The sequence below is a fragment of the Cryptotermes secundus genome, unplaced genomic scaffold (assembly GCF_002891405.2).
Source record: "Cryptotermes secundus unplaced genomic scaffold, Csec_1.0 scaffold181, whole genome shotgun sequence".
Lineage (NCBI taxonomy): Eukaryota > Metazoa > Arthropoda > Insecta > Blattodea > Kalotermitidae > Cryptotermes > Cryptotermes secundus.
In genome coordinates this window covers 3,430,083-3,446,159 of record NW_019723906.1, presented here as the reverse complement: position 1 = coordinate 3,446,159, position 16,077 = coordinate 3,430,083, and the positions used below count along the sequence as shown (strand labels likewise).

General features: G+C 40.0%; 2 protein-coding genes across 2 annotated transcripts in view; one reads left to right on the top strand and one right to left on the bottom strand.

The window, feature by feature from the left end:
• LOC111861972 (adenosine receptor A2b) overlaps window positions 1-4,212 on the top strand; it is a 159,166-nt gene extending 154,954 nt beyond the window's left edge. The window contains exon 3 of the mRNA XM_033750515.1: window positions 3,439-4,212. Coding sequence (XP_033606406.1) covers window positions 3,439-3,870 — 432 coding nt within the window. The 3' untranslated portion in view covers window positions 3,871-4,212. The remainder of the gene's footprint in view (window positions 1-3,438) is intronic.
• The window catches only part of LOC111861939, a 268,942-nt gene that overhangs the window by 197,367 nt on the left and 55,498 nt on the right, over window positions 1-16,077 (bottom strand). The gene's annotated exons all lie outside the window — the stretch shown is intronic.

Below are 16,077 nucleotides of genomic sequence, written 5' to 3'. Positions count from 1 at the left end.
ATTGACAGAAACTGTTCCGATTGCAAATATGTCGAGATCTTTACCCACCGCGTTGGTAGCATAGGCGCACTCCCCAGGAAAATATTTGATTAATTCCTGGTACTCATTTCTGTTAGAGGCTGAGTGAACCCTAGGGCCATAGTGCAGCTGGAAGGATTATGTCAATTGAAAAGAATCCAATGACCTCATCGGGACTTGAACCTGCGACCTTCCCTCAACCAACTACTACTACTACTACTACTACTACTAATAATAATAATAATAATAATAATAATAATAATAATAATAATAATCAAATCAAGGAAGACGAGGTGTAAAGTCAGTCGGACATCTGAGATCCCCATGCAAACTGTAGTTAGGAAAAGTTCAAGAACGGAAGGCAATTTGAAGATAGTTATAGACGGGAGGATAAATCGTATTTGGTTCGGGCTAATGTCCAATGGAACTCCCTTTTGAATGATGAAATATACCTCCGCCGGTCACGGTAGCCAAGCGGTCTAAGGCATGTACTGTCTTCGCTTGCTCGGAGGCCGGGATCATGGGTTCGAATCCCACACAAAGCATGGATGTTTGGTGTGTGTATGCGTTTATTCTGTGTTTGTGTTGTTCTGTGTTTAGGTAGAGGCCTTGCGACGAGCTGATCGCCCGTCTAAGGAGTCCTATCATCTGTAAAAATGTTCAACTAAACTGAGAAATCAGTCCTATGCTCCAAAGTTGGAGCGAGAGGAAAAACATTTGTCTCCAGTTTGCATAAGGAAGAGGTAGCGTCTCAACCGTAAATCGCCGGTAGGCATGTTTCTACAAAGTTGATGCGTACCGGAAAAATTTTACAAAAATCGAAACCCCCGCATCTTTTGGTGAATTGAATTGTTCGATTTTCAGGACAAGAAAGAGAAAATGGTTACAGGCAAATAGGTTCTTATAAATAAAATAAAGAGCTGATTTTGACTAGGTGAGCGATTACCACTTGCTGAAGTTTTTTGATAATCTTAGTGCTACATATTTCTAGTCCTCAATTTAAAAGTATTATACACACAGAAGTGTTACTGACCTCATAACACTCAGCTTGTCTCTTGCACATTCAAGCCATTTCTTCTGAGTGCTGCTGAATCTGCTGCAGTCTAAATTTATAGATACTTTATACAATAGGCACAATTTAATCTAATTCTCTGTAATCTACTATAGATCTGACAACATGCTGCCATCGTGAGCACTCTGTACTTTATTTTGTAACTAATAATAATAATAATAATATGGCATACAGCAATATATCTTGGACGTCATTTTTTATGTTGACGAAGATGTAGGTCTATATTGGTTTCCTCTAGTAGACTTAGGAATTAACACGAATTTCGTAACCTAAAATTTGTTAAATTTTGCAGAGTCCCAAGTGTTTGAACAAATACGAGTAATTATATTTATTTTTTACGTCCTTCACGTTTACCTTGTAATTCCGGAATGAAGCAAATAGGAATATCAAAAATTTTATTATATATAGTTTACCTGATGTATAAATTCTCTTTCCCATAATATCAATAAAAATGATAAAAGGTATTAGAACATAATAACTCTTTTTGTTTTTGTACACATACATCTCCGTCTTAAATGCAACTTGTTATCTAGTCACCCTTCTTCCTCACTATATGTTTCGGCCCTATACGACAATCATCAAATATTTTCAAACAGAACAAATTCCGTGGTTTCAGTCCGTAAGCGACCTATACCGACCGAGCGACAGCCGCTTGTGGCCAAGTTAGTGCCAATTTCAGCGAATAGAGGGTGTCGCGTGGTCAGCGCAACGAATTCCCACGGCCGTTAATTTCGGTTTTCTAGAACGGACCTGCTATTTTCCTGAAATAGCTCTTCAATTATCCCCATGAAGCTGAGTGAAAACCGTTCCAGACCCATTACTTCTCAGAAGAACTGGTAGCACAGGGAAACGAACACGGAGCTCTGGATCTTAGCCAGGAACTCTTACCACAAGACCACAGAGGTGGTCATATCAAATGTTATCTATTTTGCTAAAATTTTTCCACTCTATGTCAAAGTTACGTATCTCGCGTGAATGCGATATTTCATAATTCAAATAAACTGACCTGAATTAGAATTAAATAATATCTTAATGTATTTCATTATGGTCGTCGCCCGTTTATTTAAAAGATATTTGCCTGAGTTTTTCTCGTTTCGGATTTATTCGGGCAGCATTCTCTTTGAGGCTTGCGCATTGTCTGTAATGTGTAAATAATATGTTGTGTAATATAATTTTATTTTTATAAGCATTGATAGTTGTATATAGTTGTATTTAGGCGTGTTATTAGTGCAGTTTGTTAGGATAATTTTGCTTGTCAGATAAATTCTACCACTTCCAACTACATATATTCAGGCTGTGTCAACGTTCAGGTGGTTAGTAGCAGGATTCTCACAGCGGCTCTTGGGTTCAATGTCAGCTTAATTTATCTGGGATTTGTGGCGGACGAAGTGGCAATAGGACAGGTAGTTTTCTTGGGTTACTTAATGAGGCTGTTTTATTATTGAAAATATATGGATTCGGGTGATGGGATGACATATGAATGACGAATTAAAATGACTTAGAAAGAAGCTAGCCGATCACAGTGGCCGCGCGTTCTGAGGCATGAAATATCTTCTGCTCGAACGCTAGGATCGTGGGTTCGAATCCCACTCAACGCATGGATGTCTGTGTGTGCGTTTATTCTGTGTGTTTGTGTTCTCCTATATCTAGGTAACTGCCTTGAGACGGGATGATCACTCGTCCAAGGAGTCCTACTGTCTGTGTAAATAGGATTTCGAAAGTTAAGAAGAGGCCAAGGCCCAAAAAGGGCTGTATAGACATTGATGAAGGAAATAAAGGAAGCTGCCGCGGCCTAATCGAGATACTATCCCAGACTTCACTTGGAGGGACTAAGGAAATACGCGAGAAACCTCAATGAGGATATCTTATGTCTCGGCCTAGATTCGAACTGAGTATCTCCTGAATACAAGACTAGCGCATTTGTTTCTAGACCAGCCTTTCCGGTGGGTCAAGTTTTTTCTGGGCTTTTCGGGTTTTCTGCTAATTACTATTCACCAAGTACTCAATTTCTTTCATGCATCATTCAGGGCATCTACAGTAGGCCATTGAAGGCCTAAATACAAAGTGTGCACCAATTAACCCAGAACTAAATGTACAAGAATATTATATGCCTTCTGTAGTTCTAATTTACATCTTTCTTAGTTCCTATTTATATTTTTCCTTCCCGGGCGCTCTAAAAATTCTGCCATTTGGTCAGAAGGAATCTTTTGCTTCCGCTGCGAACAGAAATCTTGTTCTCCCCATATCTAATGACCTTTTAGGTACCTGGGAAGGAAGTTATATACAGTAACTTACAGTCCCTGATCTAGTTCATAGTGAAATGAAATGTTCTTATTCCTTTTCCACAGATGTGCATGCTACTGGACATATTTCGTGGGACACGGATCCTGAGTGAATGGACGTCCATTTATCTCGCTCTTCCAATCTTCGCAAGCAGCGCAGTAAATCCGTGGGTATATGGCTACAGGAACTCCGAGGTCCGAACATCTGTTCAAAGGGTAATGGAGGAACTTCTAGGCAGATTAGGTTATGTTCCCTCACATTATGCTTGCCAGGATCTTCTCGCAGCCACAAATGCGGATCAGGCAGAACTGAACAGTTTTGCGTCCCATGTCCGTTTGTGTGCTGTCTCCCCTAATCGAACTACGTTGCTCCTCATCCCCACCACACGGCAGGACACGGCAGAGGGGAGTACGGGGGTGACAACGGTGAAAGAAACAGTTGTGCATTTGGAACTTCCGCCAGAGATCCAGGGAAATGAAGAGAAAGCTGGAATGTAACGTGCGACTCCATTAAGAAGTACAAACCACTGATAAGTGAAGGAATGTTAGGAATGTATGAAAGTGAAAAGAACGTTCATATTTTTGTTTACGTATGCTACACTGAGAGATTTAAAGAATGGAATTATATGTGAATTACAAACGCACATATTAACTGACCTTAACTTTGGCTCCAACTACAGATCTCTTTCAGTCGTTCTGCTGCTATAATATTTATTGCAAAAGGGAGAAATCAAGTAAAATGTAACGTAAAACTGTTAAGAAACTGAATTCAAACTGCCACTTAACAAGAGAATCTACAACTCTTGTACTCTTCTGCTGTTTTATTTTATTTTTGTCATAAACATAAAGATTCGCCGCTAAGTGTTTATGCTAGACTAATTATATAAAAATTATAACTTATCATGTAACTTGATATCTCTAAAAATTTCTTACTACATTACATTTAGTTCAGTCAGAATCCACGTGGCAGCGTAGTTGATTGAGGCACTATGCTACAAGCCGGAAGTCCTGGGTTCGATTCTCCATAAAATCATTGGATTTTTCATTGACCTAATCCTGCCAGCCGCACTATGGCTCCAAGGTCGACTCAGCCTCTAACAGAAATGAGCATCAGAAATCTTCCTGGGGGTAAAGGGCGGCCGGCGGGTAAGGCTGACAATCTCACCGCCACCTGCGAGCCAACTGTTTAGAAAATGTGGGAGCCTCGATGTCTCACAACCCTACGGGCCTCCACGATCTGTTACAGGGATAGCTTTAATTTCTTTTACCTCTAAGGGCATGAAAACTTTTATCTCATCCTGAGGGAAAATCATATATTGAAGGTGTTTCAGAACAGGTAACTCAGAAGAATATTTGAATTTAGGACAGAGAAAATAAAAGGAGGAAGAATAAAACTGCAAAATGAAAATGGACTTCATAATTTGTACTAAATATCGAATATTGTCGTGATCAGATTCATATGTAAGCTCATGAATAAAATAATCAGACTCAAACCTATGAGAACTGCAAACTTGTAATTTGCACGAAAGTACTGTGACGTATTTGCCCCATGCAAGAACTGTTGAGCCACAGAAACAGCCGTTTCTAAGTAATACACGCAGGCAACAATGGAACAACGGGGTTACGCAACCCGCTTCTAGGCAACAGCTCGGTAAACACACTTCCGCGTAGGCGCAATGGCGTCACACTCCAACAGTACTTAGCTATCAAATGACTTGTTTTCTGCGCAGTTTGCCCTGCGCAACAATAGAATTGCGTTTTCTGTGTTGTCCGTGAGGACCCTATATAAAGAAAACCTGTTGAGGAGTCCAGGAGACACTCGTGTGGCGGCGGGGTCGAATACCTCCACCGTGACCCTGAGAGGCGTAGGAGGCGACGAAAGGAGACTCCTCAAATTTGAGACAGTAATATGTCATCTCAAGTACCAAGGGACTCGGACCCGAGAAAGACTGCACTGGCAAGGACCAGCAGCATATACAAAAGACAGACCCGTCCTCTCGTCAGAGAGGGCGCCCACAAAAAACAAGACCGTACCTGTCAAACAGTAATAAATATCTTGTCATGGGCCCCAGGAGGGTGCTCGACACCAAGACTTACTGACTGACTGGCCGTCAGTCGCAATGTGACTTTGAATTTGACTTTGACTTTGACTTGAGTCCAGGAGAGTTGAGTTCCTAGGTTCCATGCTGATTGAACAAGAAATGTGAAGAAAACTTCACAGTAATTTGAAGTGGTAATTTCTGTGTTGAGATCCGTTGCCATGAGACGACTAGTGAAGAATGGGAATCCTAGTGCGTGTGCAACGGTGGATTGGACAGTGTGTAAATTAACGATAGCGCTCTATTAATTGTAATTAAGGCAGACTGTAACCGAAGTGCTAATAAATCCAAGCATCCGAACTAGAACCCGCTATTTTCGTCATGCGTACCCCATACACATGACAGTATTTTAAAGGTTTGAAAGTTTGTATGTAAGATCCGTGAGTAATTAAATTTTAACATTTTAAAAATATATTACTGGGAAACTATTAAGGAGAAAACAAACTTCTTTGATATGACGCTGTATAGTCTGGCCAATAAATTTATAAATTCCAACAATTTGAATAAGAGGGTGAAATATTAAATTGTCAGTAATTAAAATTATTGGTAATAGGTAAAAAATGCAACAGCCTAGAGGAGATCAATCTTTATAAACACTGCCACGAGAACCTCACATATTCTTATTATATAAAATACTGTACATGTTTGCATTTATTACGAAATTTATCTTCATGGCAACTAATATTTTTTNNTATTTTTGGGGGGGGGGGGGAAATTAAGAAAATTCTACTGGAAATGCAATCTACTTCAAAATGTGGTTATAATGTTAGAATAATATTTTTATTTGTTTCTTTGTAATGAAAGAACCTTGTTTCCATGGCAAAAAATTGATCGTGTTTTTTCTTAATCCTGATGTTGTTGTCTGTCTCACCTATCTTTTGGACTGGAGCTGTCGCGGTTAAGTTCTTTGAAAATAAATATAACCGGATGCTGACTCGCTTGCCCACACATGCTGCAACATGTCTAGAGCTCTTCCTCAAGGACAGAGTTTGACTAATGCGAATGTTTTTCGTTGAAGTTCACAGCTTCTTTACTCATGAAGGAAAACAGTGGCGGACCCATTGTATTTCTCTGCAATTTTGACGCTGTTTCTTCTTTTGGAATGATGAGCAAGTGAAGCCGCCAGTCATTCCTCCAATTCAGCCTATGATTATCTGTTCTGACCTGATATATTGAACTCTTTTAATTCAAAATAACATGTAATCATTCTTACATACTGAAAATTATAGAGAATGCCAAAACCTTACCCTTACGGAACCTGAATTATTTCAAATTATAGTTAGATAAGCCAGAGTCTGTAGATAGCACTCAAATTATTCTGTGAAAAGAAGGATAAACTGTGACGGTTGCAGAATTAAAGCAAAATACTTAAAATAGATAGTAAAGCAACAAAATGTGCGAATGTCGACTGGATTCATCTGGCTCAGAATGGGAACTGTCTGAGTGATATTTCGGGCATGGTAATGAACTTAATTTTTCCACAAAAGGTGGGAAAATTCTTGATATTTGATAAACTACTGGATTCTCTGAAAAAAAAACTCATCTTCTTTGAGAAGGTTCTTACCTTCTTCTCCCGAATTAAAGTAGAGAATATTAATCCATTTATAAACTCATGCTTAGAATACTTTTAACAAATGTAAAAAATATGTGAGGTTCTAACAGCAGTGGTTGTGAAAATTACTAAATTCTAAAGGTTCACTTTCAACGGATTCTACGCTGTTACTGGGCCCATACAGGTACGAGTCTGACTCGCGAGTCCGGCTCGGCAAGCTTGATTCGGGAGTCGGGTTCGGATTAATTTCACCACAAACGCATGAGCTGACTCCCAACTTTGCAACCTGTACACGGACGAATTTGGCTCACTGGAACCCGAGCCGAGTCGGACTCGCGAGCAAGACTTGTACGTGTATGGGCCCCTTAACAGCGTAAAATCCGTTGAAAGTCAACCGATATTTCCGAAGAACATGCCGCCTAAATCTTCAGGGTCGAAGACTAAACCAAACAAGGGACTAGCGTGAAGCATGTAGCAAGCAGGTCTTGATTATCAACTTACTACACGGCCTTACACCCCATAAGATATGTCTTCAAGTGTAAAGGCGCGTCCACATTACTCGCGAGCATAGCGAGTCACACGAGCACGAGCACGAGTAATGTGGACGCGTCTTAAGAGGAATGTATATTTTTTATTTAACTCTTCAATGCCAGGCACGACGAAGTTTAGACGTTCCCTGTTGGGATCTGGGTGGGCAGAAGTGTTCCGTGAGTTAAGTGCCATTCGTTTGGACCCCCCATCTCTATCCATTACACAAACCGCATTCGTATACGTGAAATTCGTCTTTTGTCTTGACGCCAGCCGTTGCAGCCACACGCGAACCGAGTCTGCCTGAACCCTTCCCCTACGTATGTCCTTGGGGCCCTCTTACGTGTGTAACAATGACATACTTTCAACAGATATTGCGTCGGACATTCTGTAAGTTTTATTTGATGTACGAGACGTTTCGGGACTTGGTTCTTCTACAGTCAATATGCTGACAGATTTCTTTACATTTTTAGCCTATTTTCCTCGTTTTGAAAAACTAAATGTACGCTTACGCTATTGTCATATTCTTATTATAGCACCTGAGCCCATCATAACGGCGTAAGTCATAAGTCCGTCACATGAGTCTGTGCGTCTGTGTATCCCCCATAACATTGCTACGCAACGGCTCAGTACAGACGTTCCCGCGGTAACGATAGAAGAATTACTTGACGCTTCGTTTTCTATGCGGACAATGTCGTATCGAAGGAAAGTAAGTGATTAGTTCTTCCCAGAACTCCTTGGTATTTTGATGTTATTGGCGTCTGTTAGGATAGGGCCGGGAACCTACTGGATGTGATGACAATATGATAGCAACAAAATACAAAATCAATAATACGTCTGCCAGTATAGAGATAACGAAATTCGTGAAGGTATAACTAGAGTCAACTTCCGAAATGTAGTTTAGACTTGTTTACCTGTTCAGTCGCCGTTATGAGAAACTCATCATGTTAGCCCTTGAAAGCCTAGTGGTTACTAATGTACTACATGATTAGAAGTACTAAAATACTGCATTATTCTGCCCACATATTGTATTTTTGTGTTTTGCATCGTTCTCTCAATAAACATCTTTCATCTCCCTATATAACATTAACCCGTTGTTCTTTGTAGAGGAGACGTGATGTATTTTTTATGAATTACAAACAGAAATTTTATATATTATTTATAAGAAATTCAGTACTTAAGGGACTAAGATACATCTGTTCCCAGTAACATAACCCAGTGGCTTTGTAAAAATTATCTTACAAAGCTTTTCCATGAAAGCTACGTGCGTGAAACATAAATTTCTGTTAAGGAAAACGGGCGAGAAGAAAATGGCTTGTTTCCACGTGCATCAAATTATGCGCTTGAACTTTTTTTTTGCACGTTATTTCATGGTAATTCTATTTTGTAGCTCAACAAAAAGTGTTCTCATGTAAAGCAGATTCCAGTTCAAAGCCCTTCATGACGTAGCATTTTTAATCGCTCCTGCAAAGCCCCTGTAGAATTTTCTCAGTCTGCTCGTCAATTCTCGTTGAACAACTCGAGAACCGCTACACAGATTTTGATGAAATTTGATAATAGAGAATTCTACGAGGCACTGGGGAGTTATTTTACTTTTCATTGAGATCTGACGAATTTAAGGAAACTGTACGTGGACATACTTTTGCACATGCATCTCGCCAAATATTTATAAGAGAAATTTCGTTTTTTTTTTTTTAGAATAAACACCGCAGAGAAAAATGAAAATTACATTTTATGTTCACCATGCTGACTCCATAAGCCTTTAACTTTTCGAGATAAACAGCCCTTTAAAACCCAGTGGTTACTATATGTACCACCTACTTTAACATACTGTCACGTTTTTATGAGTAAGACTATAGACGGGTTTTGGACTGATGATAGGATTTATTGATCTCTTTGATACAATGCGTGACTACACTTTACAATTCACTATCACACACACATACACTAGTGTCCACATTCACGTCTTCACTGACCGCTGCCCGGCATCGGCTTCCAACGGCGGACTTTCCCCTTCTCTTGTTTCCCGAAATATTCGCGACCTCAGCTACGAGCTTCTAATAGAAACACCTCACAACGACTTAACCTCAGCAGTTCGCTGTCTAACTCAGTCACACACCAACCAACTCTCTGTACTAACACCACTCAACTAAGTGTCCTGCTTAGAAGATTTCGGCACGGACCACACAGAAAACACTGTTCCTCTGCTGCTGCATCCAAATGTTGCAGTGGAAAGACGCTTGTTTGCGAAGCCGTTACTTAGTAATGGCTGTTGTATATTTGCTTATTTCGCTGTCGACGCCCAGCAACAGATCCTAACTTTTCCAAAGAAATGTTTCCATCTGTAAATACGAGTACTATGCACGTAGATGTATTACGTTTATGCTAAACTGGGCAGTGTAATTTTGACATTTCAAAATTTAAAGACTTTCACATTTTCTCCATTTTCAATTAAAACAAAACTGAATATATAAACAGCAACAATATCCATACGCTTCATTTATAATTTCTAGAAAAAATAATTTATGAAACGGCAGCAATAGAACAACAAATGAATCACCCATAAGCAATTTATTTTTATCTAATTTGTTTAAAATTAATTAAATTCTTTATTTTATGGAAACAATTCTATACGAGAATTTAATTAATATTAGGTAGTAAATATATATTACTTGGATAATATTAAAATAAAAATGTTCAAAGCATAGCTTGCTCTTCGTGCTACCTGATTCACGCTGAGGCTTTGCTTGGTTTATTATTTGTCCTTGTAATTAATGCAGTATATTCCTCTGAAACGTCGCTTTATTTTCGCCGGAATACATGGTGTTACATTCCAGAAGATAAAAAACGTCAGGAAATTTATCATTTATAAGACCTCCAGATTTAATTTACCTTAAAAGATATATGAGTACACAATATACTAGTATTTACAACCATGCATTAGATTACATACAAGTATCCGTATTCATGACTACATATTAAACCTTCCATTTTCCCACATTCAGACCGCTTCTGTGGTATCCTCTTGAGGATAAGTGAGGAGCTATTTCAAGGAAATAGCGGCCCCGGTCTAGAAAACCGTGGGGATTCTTTGCGTTGACCACGCGACACCGTCTATTGGCTGAAGTTGGCACTAACATCGCCGACAAGCGGCGGTCGCACGATCGGTAGAGTTCGCTTGCGGACTAAAACAACGGAGGTTTCTTTTTTTTGTTCTTCCCATATTTCCATCAGTCTTAGCACTGACACCAACATCATAAAAAATATATCATTTAATGCATGATTCCATCAACTGTGTAGTTACAATTCATGTACGTAAGTTGGAGAGTTGGTAAAACTGACACATATGTGGGAAGTAAGAATCGTTACCTGAAAAAGGTTTCCTTAGTTTATGCGAACTAGTGCGGTGGGAGAAACGTAGCTGTAACTCCCTTGCTTTGAAGTAATATCGGACGAAGTTACTGAACTCGTGAAACAGTCTGTCCGTCACCATACGCGATACGTGAGGCCAGTAATCCCAAAGTATCTGCAGAATCAGTGAAGGGTTACCGGACTGTACTTTTCCTTTCAATTATTCCTCTGTTACGGGTGCCAGCCTCGATTATCAAGAACTCGTTCCATTTTGTTGAAATGTACAAGCTAACTCAGCTCTGTTCATGTAATTTATTATTCAGAAACATGACAGACACACGCTGGGAAGTGGCACGAAATTTCGCTCATATACAAATTCCATGAAGTAGAATTTTCTTGAGAAACTAAACAGTTGGAAGGAGGTGGTCAAGAATATCTCCTCTTTATGCGGAAGGCGAAATTCCTTACGATGTTCACAAGAACCCACTTCTGTTCCCTGTCTTGTGCCAGATGAAACCAGTCAATATCCTCATATCCTAAAAGTTTAATATTAATTTCCGTCTATGTCTAGTTCTCCTAAGTGAATTTTTCCTTTACTAAGATTTGAGGTTCCCATGGCAGTGGTTATGAAGAGTTGTCTTCTCTGATATAATACAGTACAGTCCGTTGAAAGACAACCGACGTTTCGAAGGAACATTTCGCCTCCTTCTTCAGGTTTGACAAATAAGCCGAGCAAGAAACCGGCAAGATAAGGTGGATATAATGTAAATCTTTGGGGAGTGAAAAATGTAAAGCGAAGGAAGAATACTATTTTAGGTTATGTGCAGAGGAAAAGGAATTTGTTAGGATTTTCACTTCTTAAATCGGAATATTGATATTGTCAAGTGAAGGAGTAACTATAGAGGGTTTGGACTGATGATTATATTTCTTGACCACTTTAACGCACAACTCGTGACCACACTTTAGAGTTCACTGTTACACAAACACACTGGTGTTCGCAGTCTGTTACAGTCTCCAGTAGTCGTTGTCTGGTAACGGATCCTACCAATGGACATTCTTCATCTTCCGTGCTCACGTCCTCGCTGGCTCGCAAATATCCAGCAACTGAACTTAGCTCAAAATTTTGTCCTGATTACAACACTTCTGCACGATCACACAGAAAACAGCTATTCTATTGTTGGGTCCGTGTATGTTGCGGGCATTACCTAGCAACGGCAGCTGTTTACAGACTCTCAGCTTAGCAACGGGTCTACGTACTACAATATTAATATTGGGAAACCTGTATTGAGCTAAATTCTGATCCTAACATAGGAAGGACTCTTACGCTATAAGAAGCGCAACGTAGAATTTGGGTAGCAGCTCGGCATTTGCTTTACGACCGAGTAAAATCAAGAATAATTTTGATCCATTTAGCTAATTTCAACACCTTCGGTAAGCATATTGATTTCTAGGCAGCAGTCAGGCATATAAGTTCACTAACTGTAACTGCAGTCTCTACATGTACTGATATATTCTTTTTAAATGCTGAGAAATTCCTTATAAAGATGTTTGTTACAAATTATGAAGCTCCTAGGTGTACAATTTTTCTCCGACGCCTTATTCTTCCTCGTTATCAATTCCAAGTATTCTGCTTAGCTCCATCTTCTCAGAAGTCCTCTGCTTAGTTTGAATAGAGTATACCAATATACGGAAGTACACCTTACGTAAGAATGTGAACCAGTTCTCCTGTTTTGTACGTATAGATGGTATCACGGATCAGCATCCAAGTATTCTGTGGTCACTATAAACTGAAAGTGATTTTGCATTTTTTACTAGTCACTATATTTATCGATTTGTCCAAATGTACTATGACTTAAGTTTCTAGCTTTATTAATTGCAGGTTTTCCTCTGAATATGTAATTGTTTTGATGGCCTAATATTTTTCTTGAACTGTTGTAAATTTTGTATTTTATACTTAAAATATATTTTAGTTTATAGATTATAAAGCTCAATAATAAAGGACATAGAGACATTCAAACGTTTGTCTTCCTTTAGCGATAGAATATCATACAAATCCTTCATTAATTTAGCAGATTTTTCCAATATATCTAAAACCTAGTTTTCTTCTAATTTCAATAAGTTCTTACAGAACTACTTTCTCAGCTTTCGGGAGGATGAAAGAAGGAGAGAGAGGAAGGTAAGAACCGCAGAAAATTAAGTGAAAAATCATTTTTATGTTAAGAAGCTCACATGCTCTGCTCCTTCATCTTTCTGATAACATAAGCATTAATATGAAGACGTTAAAATAATTAGAAACTGTGGCTTGAGATAGGGCCCACGAAAATATTACTAACTTTACTTACTGAACTAATGGTGAATTGTGTAATATGGCAAGATAATCTGGTTTACTTTGTAGCAAGGAACTTTAATTTTATTAAAGTACATGACGAATATACATTTTAAATCATTTTATAAACGACACATGATGGTGAGCAGTGCAATAGTTTAACGTAAATAACACACCTGAGGATGGCACAGTGATGCCGAAACATGTAGTGAAGTGACACGAGATTATGTGCACTAGAAGATGGTCAATACATACACATCATGGACGCGAATCAGTGCAACAGGACGCTAAAATACAACATTAATTTTATTAAATTTAAAAATGTAAGTCTGTGTGAAAAGGCCGCGCCATATCTCAAGCGGTTAGTCGCTGGTTTCCCACCGCGGCAGCCCGGGTTCGATCCCGGGTGTGATCAAGTGGGATTTGTGGTGGACAAAGTGGCGCTGGGGTAGGTGTTCTCCGAGTACTTCGGTTCCCCTGCCAATCTTCATTCCACCAAATTCTCCATCGTCATAATCACCCGGGGCAGTACAACAGGTCAATCAGTGGCCGCCGTGCTGAATGGACCGAGCTGGACTCCATCCCCCACTATGCGAAGAAATAGGTCTGTGTGAGAAGCACGTAGTATCAGCTTGGAAATTTGAAACCATGTAAACATTTGCTTGAAGACAAAGGAAAACCACAGAGGTCTGTTTCGAGACGGCTGTTACCAGAACCTTCCGGATGCAGACTGACCACTAGCCAGGAGTTCGGAAAACAAGAGGATATATGAACTCCCTAACTTTTCCCTAACATACGAGTATGCACTGTTGCTTAATTTATCTGAAATACCATGTCAAATATACCAGCACACTGATAACTTACAATTTGAATCATATATCAGATGCAACAACAGATTTATTACGAGAGCATCGTATGGACTCTAAAACACGGTCCCGCGCATGGATTAGCCTCGGTGCTGTCTGTCGACTGAATCCTTCAGGACGCTCTCTTTAATGCTTAACCGCCTGGAATGCGGTTCAATCTACTCACGCAGGGCTTTAGGTAATTTAGTCATACTACTTTCAGGGTTATGTAGGGATCATAATCATGATATATTGGTTGATCGCTTGATATATATATATTCTTCAACGGAGCTCCAAAAATAATTGGTCAAATCGCCGTTTAGCCCATGCCTTCATGCAAGTTCAGTGACGTGTTTCTGTCACGCAGGGCCTTCGCCAGGCCTGTATGATGATTTACGTAAATTGTTATATTGGGAAGAAGAGAGGTCTGAAGGTTCCCAGAGCCGTCAGACAGTAAAATGTGGCCATGAGTCCCGTGGGACTAGGAACCAAGGATCACTGTGCTGGCGAGTACCAGCAGCAATTTACTGGATTAGATTGTTATACTGTAATATAGCACTATATAGCCCATGGGAGCTGCAAGTCCGAAAATATTATTATTATTTAAATCAAATCGGTACCTGTTAAAATAATGTAATATGCAAAATTAATTTAAAATAATTTAAAATTGTGTAAAATGATATATTGTTTTTCCGCGGTGTTCCTCTTTTAAGCGTTTTTTTTTCAGCGAAGTTTATTTCGTGAATGGCATATTGGTTGAAGAAAGCAGTCTTCTGGGATTTGGCACCGTGTATATGTGGTGTTAACCGACGTTTCGGAGGAACGTATCGCCCCCATCTTCAGGGTTGAAGAAGTATAAGTAAATCTGCAAGCGACAACACCGTGAGGCGAGTCTGCTTGACCGTGTCTCACGGTGTTGTCGCTTGCAGATTTACTTATACTTCTTCAACCCTGAAGATGGGGGCGATACGTTCCTCCGAAACGTCGGTTAACACCACATATACACGGTGCCAAATCCCAGAAGACTGCTTTCTTCATAGTCACCGCCGTGAAAGCCTCAAATCTGGCATATTGGTTACTTGTGGTCTTGTGGCCAGTGTGTGTGGATTTTCGAAAGTAGAGCCCATACGGGCCATATAAAATTACAATACATTATAACGATTTACTCAGATCATCACATTGCCGAAATATGTCGTCTAATTTATATAATGTACCTACCTACCTACCTACCTCGGCGCTACAGCCCTGGATGAGCCTTGGCCTCCTTTACAACCAGTCTCCACAACCAATGCGTGCTGCCATAGGAATGGACCCGGGCATGATGACCCGAGGCTGGTTGTTAGGTTTCTGAACAAAATTGTTTTTACAGGATGAGGTTGTTAGCCTCATGCCCAACCCCAAACCTGGAGGACCAGGGCATCTCTCTTAGTCTGGACTCTACCCTTTGACACTTCCGGCATGGGTGACCCTACAGGTAGTTAAACTACCACCAGCATAGCTCTCCAGGTCACAGAGTCGCGCAAGCCCCCCCACAACAAATAGATGGAGGCACCTTTTTTTATGTTCTAAATTAGAACAATTTTTCTTAAAAACCGTCAACAGCATACTATGTAGAAAGTTGTCTTCTGGGTTTAGGCACCGTGTATTCTTCGTTTTGGCCGACGTTTCGGAGGAACGTAGCGCCTCCATCTTCAGAGCAGTTGAATAGCTGCGGAGAGCAGTAGCTGTGGTGATAGGATGTGGAAGGTGCTGCTTATATACGAAGTAGGCAGGGGGGGTGGTTAGGGAGAACGGACCAATGGGAGCAGTGGAGAGCGATTAAGGCCATATATGGTGTGTGACTAAGGGAGAGGGGGAACGGCCAGTGAGTACAGGAAACTTGAGGTCAATAGCACTAGGAAGTGCGGTAGTCAAGAAAAACCGGTAGGTTGAGGACAGGCTATTGACGTCAATGACATGACGAAGAACTGGTGTGGCTAGTAGGATTCTCTTGAGGGAAAGGAT